We start from the raw sequence: 9,447 nt of genomic DNA, 5'->3' as shown, positions 1-9,447 counted from the left end.
TTACTAAAATAAGAGTAAAAGATTAAAAAAAACTATAAAAAAAGATCCAACTGCTTTGAATTTTTAGTTTATTCGGGTGTGTTAAACTCATCCAATTCAAAAAAATATACCCCTTCGTCCTTATATATAAATGTTTTTTAAAAATTTATTTTATTTATAAATATAAAAAGTGATGATGATATTTTTGAATAATTAAACAATTTTATCCATGTCTTAAAAAATAAAATAGATCATTAATTATATATTTTTTCCATTATCATGATGATATTATGATATTATTTAGAGTAAAACTAAAAAAACATTATATTTTTATATAAATTCAACTAAATAATAAACATTTATTGATGTGTAAAATTCAATTAAAAACACCTTATATACAGAGACAAAGAATAATCCCTAAAACGAGTCAAGAGGTCAATACAAACTACTGTTATATCCAAGCGGCCCTAAGTCAATGTAGATCTTAAAAACACCACATCCCACGCCCAAATTCATAAATCATGACACGAATCGAGTTGGATTTGTTTTGCCATGCGCTCTGTATTACGCATGATTTAGGCGTCAACAAATGATGAAATTTAACCCTTGACAAGCTTTCCACCGAGCTTCCTGACTGAGTTGAGGGTTATATAAACACATGTAAAGACGACAATAATGATTGCTTGGCACAAGCAAAATGCACTACAAAAAGTGGACAAGTCTGGTCGTATCCAAGGCAAATTCCGGATACATAGTCTATAAATAATCACTCTAAAGCGTGAAAACAGCCTGTTTCGAATTGATTTCACTGTCCCACTAGGCGAGAGCAACCAAAAAACCAACACTTCCTAAGCCAAGTACAAAAGGCTGCCCTTTCCGGGAAGTGTGTTCCAAGAGCAGCAGGAAGCACCAAACAAAACATATAAAGTCGGCTCTATTGTCCATTTGACCTGAAGTCTCTTCAATTTTTTTTTTTTTTTTTGCCGCCCTAGGATGTGTTCCGTTCTACTTAAATTGTTACAATGGGAAGAAAGCAAATCCAGATAATCATGACCCAATTAGATCGGGTGTTTCTGCCTCAATGGATAACAACGCGGTGTGCACTTTACCCATCCAACTGTCCAGCCGATCCCGTAAGGATTTGATCTGTGGAATTCCAAGAACTCTCGGCTGCACCCAAGTAATATGAACGGTGCCTTCTACTTGATCAATTATACCCTCTATCAGATGAACCTGCAATGAAATTCTAGCATTATTATCACAAAGGATTGAACAGACAAGCTCCTATTCAAATTCAGATGTAATTACTTTGCATAAACATATATAGATGGTTGTTATTAATTAGTTACTATATGAGTTTCTAAATGCCTTGTCTTTTTTTTTTTTTCCTTTCCCTCTAGAGTTCTGAGTAGGACATACAGAAAGGCTCTTCATGAGGAGATGCTCCACATCCTCTACAGAAAGTTTTGTGCGATCAGCAATAACTCCCAAGGGTATAGTTCGGGCTTCAGAAGGTCGACTGCAAGGATTCATAATTAGCCCAAGTAACATGTACTAAATTATCCTCATTTTCATACGTAGCAATCAAATTGGTGTATCTATACCTGAATATAATCTCCATCAAGCAGAGAATGTTGATTTTTTCCAACAACCTTTGCTCATTCTGAACTAGCGCTGGTTGAGCCCTCAAAGCAGCATTATGCACCTGGCATAATTCTTGATAGCGAACTAAATCACCAGAATTGAATGCCTGAAGAATATAGTAGAGCCATTCCACCTTTGTCTCCAGAAGACTTTTAATCTGCATAAGGTATAACAGAATAAACATGTCATGAACCAGCAAGGTAAACAATTTCGTAGTATAATCACTCTAAAAATTTGGGTAAATATGCTTACAATAGGATGAGCAAGAAGTTCTCCGAAGTTGTAGATGTTATCTCCCAGAAGGGCAGAAAGGGACAAATCAAATGCCAAATCCTAACAAATCAGCAAAAGTCAGTGCATAAAAGAAAATGACCGATCAATTAAAATATCATGGATGAACTAAACTAATACGGACCTCTCCACATTTTCTTATTGAAGCAAGCACAACAAGAACCAATTAATTAAGAAAACTAAGACTAACTTTTTACTTGACAATATACTAAAAACAACAAGATCAATCTATTTTCCACCATCAAATTAGACATGCTTATAGTTTGTCCATGAAGAAGTGAACATATAGCAATTCTAGACTAGACAACAATCTTTAAAATGTTATATGAATAAGAGAAGTTAATATAAGACTGAAATAAAACATGTTAGAGTGCACGACCATTATTATCACCGTGACATTTTGCAAACTCATTACCACAGTACAACTTCTTTTGTACAGAACAAATTTCATGATAAGAAAAAAAAAACGTCAATGGAGAACAAGGGAAAAAAAAAATCCAAAACCATAACAGATAAACAATTATTAGCTCAAAATATTTTAAATCCACAAAGGAAGCTCCTTAGAAAGGCCATAAACTGAAACCCCAACAGGTAGCCAAAGAATTAATTTCAGACAAGACAGAAAGAGCTAACTCGAAGCTCTTGCATTCCATTCTAACCATAGACACCAAATTCCAGCAAAAGTGGCAGAATGTCAATCTTTGTGCTCTTTTCTTCCTCCAAAAGACATTGTACTTAATAGCTAAAATGTGAGAAACAGCATGTGACCCACATCCTAAAACCTAAAGCACAAGGATGAAAAACGATGCCCCCACAACCATTCCTCCTGACCTAAAATTGTAAATTAGCTACAAGCCTTGGTTTTACTTCATTCACAAAAGCCTCCCTTGTCATTCTTCCTGATCTAATTACTCTTCCTTCCTCACATCCCCACTCCTTGATACCTTTTCTATTAAAAAAGAAGCAAGTGCTCTATCATCTTAATAATAATTATTTTAACTAAATTCTTACTTAAGTACTATTTCTTCTGAAATATTAGAAATAATTAATCAAAATTAGTTTAAAAATCCACCAATATGTATTATTTCAGCCATTGCTTCCTCGAACAATTGTAAAAGATGAATAATGCATCAATATCTCAGCCCAAATGAAGCAACTTCATATATGCCATTCTTGTATCAATCATATAGATAATGTAAGACATTCTGTTAAACAAGAAGATGATTTCCCGCTAATTAGAATCCTAAGCTTCTGTTCTAATAACCCATACTATAAACCAAACTCCCGCAGTTTAAGAAGTTCAACAGTGAACAGTCATATCAGGAAACAACCTTCGTATACTCCACCAATCCCCTTTCACAATCAAGAGTAAATAAAAATAGAGATATGCATACAAATGTTATAACAAAGGCTGAGCAACTAATATAACGTTTGAGACAACTGTGAAGGCATACCAGCTTGAATGAATCTGAGAGAGACTCCACTGATATATAAGCCAGATAGAGAAGAGCACTCTTGTAGAACTCAGCAAATTCCTGGCGAAACTTATAATACTGAGATGATACCCAGTAATAGCTAGCATATACAGAAGGATCAATATCTGTCATGCTATCAAGTGTACTCTTTCCATCATCTAGAAGTTTCTTGCACTCCTTTTGGTCTCCTTGTTCAAGCTTAAATAAGGCTATTTGCAACTTGATGTAAAGAATAGGCTCTTCTATGCGCTGTTCTTTAGTGGCTTGAAGCTTTTCAATGATTCCTTCAAGATAATCAATGGCAGCTTCTTTTTCAGAGTATTGCCGAGATACAATCACAGCAAAATGTGCAAGCTTGAGAAGATTGATTTTCGTCTCAAAGTCTGTTATGAAATTGTGATATAACTGTATAAGAGCATCGCCAGCCTGAAATTTTACGGTGAGAACAATTAATCAACTAAATAAATCATAACTCTAGAAATATATGCATAACAGTCAATAAGATTTATCACATTAAAAGACAACAAATGTGAAATTGGAAGAGTCAGAACTAGAAATTGTACTCTATTATGGATAACATCTCTCATAGGTATAATATTAGCTGCAGCTTGAGTAAAAAATAAGAGAAATGGAATAAAATATAAAGTTGATCTCATGTTTAGCACAGCCCTAACAAATTCAGGATCTTGGTAAAAACAAGTCAATCTAAGATGTGGATCAAATGCTCTAAATGAACAGCCCAAGTAGACAAAATTTGACAGCCTTAGATCAATAAACGGTCAAGAATGGGTAACAGGTGTCAGATTGTGATTGCAACAAACATCCCATAATCAAAACATACCCATCCAGGAAAGCAAAAACCTATATCCAATCTCAATAATGCACGGCTTAATGATATTAAAAAATTAAAAATGAACCACATAACAACAGTTCTCCACAATCATAAAAATACATTCAGTCAGTATAACATAGATCCATAATCAAAATTATATCCTAAGTTTGATCATCTTAAACATCTCTGTTGCCTTAACAGGACCTCCAGTTTCTTATATATCATGCTACACTCTAATTTCAATGGTTTTTTACTAATGAATCACATATGCCAAACCAGTTATCGCAACTATAAAGAGCAAATTGCCACAGCTCCATCGTGAAAAGTGTTTGAGTCAATCACATTTCAAGTTGGTTGGGCACAGCAAAATGGCGCTTCCTGTAAATTTTCTCATCCTTTAAGATGTTGTTTACTTCATGTGTTTTAGATTGATGATAATATATTCTTGTACTGGTAAATTTCTTCCCTTCCAAGCATAGAAATATCTCTATCTTCAAATGTCTAACACAACAGAACCGCAACAAACAACGAATCCTGGTATAGAGTTGAGCTTTCGTACAGACACCATTATTTTAGAATTAGAGTGTGGATATACATTGGAAAATTAGAATTGAGTATTGCTGAAGCGAGAGAGGTAGTACAACTAAGAAAAATCCTATTCATTTTGCCCAATAGCAACCAAAAAGATACATATTACGAAATAATTGGCCGCTAATTGCTTTTAATGACCCAGATACATCAAATAACAGAAACAATAGTTCAGATGAGGAAGTCTGGAGTTTCAAACAAAACCCTATTTTTCCAAATTCTATTACTTCACATTCAAATCTTCCAAGTAAGCACCCCATGTCCTTTCAGAAATCAAACAGGACTTATCAAAGCTGCAATTGCAACAATTTGAACACTTCAAACACCATCTCATAGCATAAATTCTGCATGAAACTAAATCAAGCACCACAACTTCTTACTTGCGCCAGGGTTTAAAAAAGGGGGGGAACAAATCCAAAGCAACTGTCCGTAATTCAAAAACCCTAGTCCACATAAACAAAAACCGAACAGCCTACACCAATGCATCTATTGGTACCAAGAATAATCACAAGTAAAACACTTTGAAATCAAAGAAGCCAACCTGGAAAGCAGCAAGAGCAACGAATTGCTCGAGCTTCAGAGTGAGCTGGTGCCAGAGTTTCTTCTGGTATAGATCAGCCAGCGAATTATACCAATCTGAAAGCTCAGGGTGCGCGTTGCGCAGTGATTCTAGGTATTGCAGAGCAGCCATGGCGATTCAAAGTAGAATTGGGAAAACTCAGAGTTCGAGGTCTAGTTTCAATTTATACGAATCTTTATTTGTGTCGTATTTTCTTGAGCTCAAAGAAATTAGAAAGGCATAATTGTGCAGACGGAGAGGTGGAGGAAGATTTTGCCGCAAGCCGGCACGATTTTTGGGTTTCTGGGATCTCTACCCCTAGTGGGACTACATTTCACCTTGCTTTGGTTATGGGCTCCTCAGGCCCATACATAGCCCAAAGCCCAATCTATATATATATATTTTTATAAACTTATGGTAGATCATATTCGAGGATTTTTAATCATATTAAGATAGATCTTTCAACGTGATAATAATAATGCAGTAATATTTATAAATGAGTAATAGTTTGACTTATTTTAAATTTTGTGGAAAAGAATATAGGCCTGTAATTTGATTTCATAAGAACATAATTATTATCAATCAATATATTGTAGTAATAAGTCAAAATATTACTATAAGGAATTTACATATACATCGCACTTACGGAGGGTAAAACCTCATACTTAAGATGTATTTGAAAGAAAGTGTTTGATGTTGTTGGGTTGTAACGTCACCGACATCAATATAATATTTTTAAAATAGTACATTTTGTCAATTTTCAAATTTTAATTTTTATCATTGACCTGCGTATTACATTGTTGTAATGACTTCTACTTTTCAAGTGAAATTTCGTCATTCACAAATCAACTACGAAAGTCAACCAATATAGAATATCTATATATATATATCACTAAAGTCACATGAAATTTAGTTTTTTATGTATGTTTTCTAATTCAATTAAGTCCATCCCCTAATTAGTACTCTTTTCACTGTTCCCACAATTTAATTACAAATGATCCACTCTCTAACTAACATGTGCGTTGTTAGGTCATGTTCACCAAAAGAAACCAACCACTGGTAAATTCCGACAGTTTGTTGATTTTCTTTATGCCTTCACTTTTTCTCTGCTTCGTCTTCTTCTTTTGCCTTTATCTCAAAATGAGGCATTGTGGTTGTCAAGCTTGCATGTGAAATAACAGAAATCAAACATCAGACATTTATCATGATTCCTTGCTTGCCCAACATTCCACCTGGCAAATTCTTTTCTTGCCTCAGTCCATCATATTACAGCGACAATCTTATAAATGACAGTTTTTTAAGTGAAAGTCAATAATAAAATATATCAGAATTAGGTTAAGAAAATTTGTTAAAAATACCAATAAAACTGATCATATTTGGGATGATGACATAAAGCATGTTTTCTTATAAAGATACGCTCTGACTTTGAGCATCACAATGAGTGGCAATCAGTGAACCCACCAAAGGCAAAACCAACCCGATCCATAATAGTTAGAGGAAGCCATCAATACATCAAGTGCATCAAATGATTTAACCTGTGACTTCATGACAAAGCAAAGTAGTCCCCCTCGTAGCTTTATATTAATCTATCTTCTCCTTATCCCAACGACCATACCACAAGAAAAGAAAAAGAAAGGAAACAACTTATTACTGAAAAGCAAAATGGTGAAGCAAGTGACAGCCTTACTCACATGCCTCCTTGTTCTGTTCCTCTTTGCATCAGCTTCATTGGTATCAGTTCACTCAACCAGCACAGAGATACCAGCAATGGGAACTCAAGGAAGTCGTGGCAGGGAATCACGTCATCGGAGATGGCAGAGGAAGACATGGATGAACCATGGAAGCTCTCGTGGCCCTAAGAAACAACTTGTGAATCCAACTCTAGAGCATCCATTTCAGGCTCGTGAATTTCCGCTATAGCTTTCTTCCGCCGAACTGTCTGTTTCTTCTCTGGGGTTGCTTTCCTGGGATTAGTATGAATAAAAGTTCCAGTCTTTGTTCATACCCATTTCTTTTACAAGTCCCAGTAATTCTAGAAACTGAGTTCATTTTATGTCAGTCTCTTGCTAGTACTCTCTTTTTCAATAACCAAAATCCCTCTGCCTTGTTCAGTTATATTATCATGGCTGTAATGAACTTGGTATCTCACAACATCAATCAAACTTTTTTTTTTTTTTTGGTTCTCATAGTGCAATTATTATATGAGAATTTACAGATCAGAGACGGGCATGTAATGTAACAACTCAAGCTCTGGAAAGTTTTGAGAATTCATACTTAACCAATTATAATTTATAAATCACCATGGGGAAAAAGCCACATTGTCTGGTGTAATGATTGTTCTATGATCATAATGACTTCTGAAATATGCTAATACTAATGATAAAAATACACAGCCAATAGCATCTCGAGTAGTCTTTCTCTCAAGATGTTAGCAACCAAAAGCTGTTATTTTCATGACTGATTAGAAGCGTGTAGGCAAAATGTTATCTACACATGTCAATAATCATTTGAACAATGACCAAAAATACTAGCTAAAGTACTACTAATCGCATCAATAAACTTGAATATCTTAATGTGTATTATAAAATCTAAAATAGAACATGAGCATCTAAAATTTTGCTGTTCACGTTACTATTCGTTACCATTGGTTGGGAAGAATACCATCATTATAAGAAACTAGCTTCCTGTACAATAAGCTGTTTTACCAGCCAGAATGTTTCTTTCTATTTTTCTTTTCATGCTAATCATGCTCATTGATGATGAATAAATTTAGTTGTCTCAATTATGGGATATTTCTGGTAAAAAAGAAAATACGTGATATGGATTTTAACGTGAAAGACATACCACAGTCTCATTGAAGAATTTAATACCAATACATATGGATTGCACTTGGCTTTTTTCCCCTTTCGATCAAAGCAAAGCACAGCTGGTTGCAGGTTCATACAGAGGTGATATCTTAGTGATGTTCAATGGATGCAACTAGTAAGAAAAGGCAAAGAAAAACAATTTTATGATCTTTCTTTATAAGCACAAGGACTAGGCTTTGCCAAGCACAGATAATATATCCCTCGTGAGAACAAAGCATGGACCTCCCCTAACTAAATTGTTACATGCACAAGGGTTGGGATTCTGACAATGTTATGGTTTTAATATCACACGAAAGTTGCACACACACGGAGAATCAATGCAAAGGCAATTTCCTAGATTCTCAGCGTACATGATTCTGTAGCAACCTTTGATGAGGGTCCATTCTGAAGATTTAAAATTGCTTCTAGATGTAAATATTGAAATTTATTGCTCAAACAATGAAATTCCTGCCCCCACAAAAAATAACCCCTGCTCTGTTTCAATGAAGTCTTTTATTTAAAGAAAAGAAGTCGTTACATCACAAATGACTGTCTGCTGAACTACGACGGCAACCAGAGAATTTTCACCGTGTTCAAATAGATAGTTTCTAATTCTTCCATATGACAGCGATAGTTTCTAATTCTTCCATATGACAGCTGCAATTTCGACAACAAGTCACATAAGATGATAACAAGCATAATTTGATCAGCAAATCTGCATTTAACTATCATTATTTCAATCAGTTCAAGTAATGATTTCACTGGTCAGAGGACCCTTAAAAGTTGGGTTTGGAGAGAAGAGTAGTAACAGAGATAGTATGAGGAATGAAGTAATGTGATGGGGTTAGACTGTATGAATAGCTTCACGCTGCATTTCTCAAATGTAAAGCAAAAGGGTGTGTGTATCAAAAGGAAGCCTTATAAGCTGTGACCAAAAATGTATGATGGCTTGAATCATTAATAATTCCCACTCTTCACTGCCCCAAGTAAAATGAATTAGGCATTAAGAATAAACGCTACTGAAGAAACACAATCCAGTTGATGAACGTTTCGAGAACAGAATTCAGAATCCCATATTAACAGCAATACCAGGTTATATCCCTGATGCGTTACACTCTTCGAGAAGGTTTACGATATTATGTTCTGGGGCACTGAGTGATGGCAGAATCGTTCTGTTAGGATGAGTTGTGCGTGGCTTTGACCCAGCACCATTGGATTCAGGGGTTCCTCCAT

The 9,447-nt window shown here is 35.0% G+C and overlaps 1 protein-coding gene across 1 annotated transcript; it reads right to left on the bottom strand.

The window, feature by feature from the left end:
• Positions 1–644: 644 nt before the first annotated feature.
• LOC129300978 (26S proteasome non-ATPase regulatory subunit 13 homolog A) lies at positions 645–5,679 on the bottom strand. Its single transcript, XM_054939570.1, has 6 exons — positions 5,351–5,679; positions 3,369–3,815; positions 1,876–1,956; positions 1,584–1,780; positions 1,399–1,498; positions 645–1,212 (listed from the first exon to the last, which is right to left on the bottom strand). Exons 1-6 carry the CDS (start codon positions 5,498–5,500, stop codon positions 1,027–1,029), a joined length of 1,161 nt encoding a protein of 386 aa, XP_054795545.1. The 5' UTR covers positions 5,501–5,679; the 3' UTR covers positions 645–1,026.
• Between the last annotated feature and the right edge of the window lie 3,768 nt (positions 5,680–9,447).

This window comes from Prosopis cineraria, unplaced genomic scaffold (assembly GCF_029017545.1).
Source record: "Prosopis cineraria cultivar Desert tree isolate PC_DT_omini unplaced genomic scaffold, ASM2901754v1 PC1834, whole genome shotgun sequence".
Classification (NCBI taxonomy): Eukaryota; Viridiplantae; Streptophyta; class Magnoliopsida; order Fabales; family Fabaceae; genus Prosopis; species Prosopis cineraria.
This window is presented reverse-complemented; position numbering and strand designations above follow the sequence as displayed.

Bases quoted from the DNA above. Each gene is read 5' to 3' on its own strand.
- LOC129300978 (XM_054939570.1), bottom strand. From the start codon at position 5,500: ATGGCTGCTCTGCAATACCTAGAATCACTGCGCAACGCGCACCCTGAG. The intron at 1,957-3,368 runs GTATGCCTTCAC...CTGATTTGTTAG, and splicing joins TCTCAGATTCATTCAAGCTG to GATTTGGCATTTGATTTGTC. The intron at 1,213-1,398 runs GTATGTCCTACT...ATTTCATTGCAG, and splicing joins TCCTCATGAAGAGCCTTTCT to GTTCATCTGATAGAGGGTAT.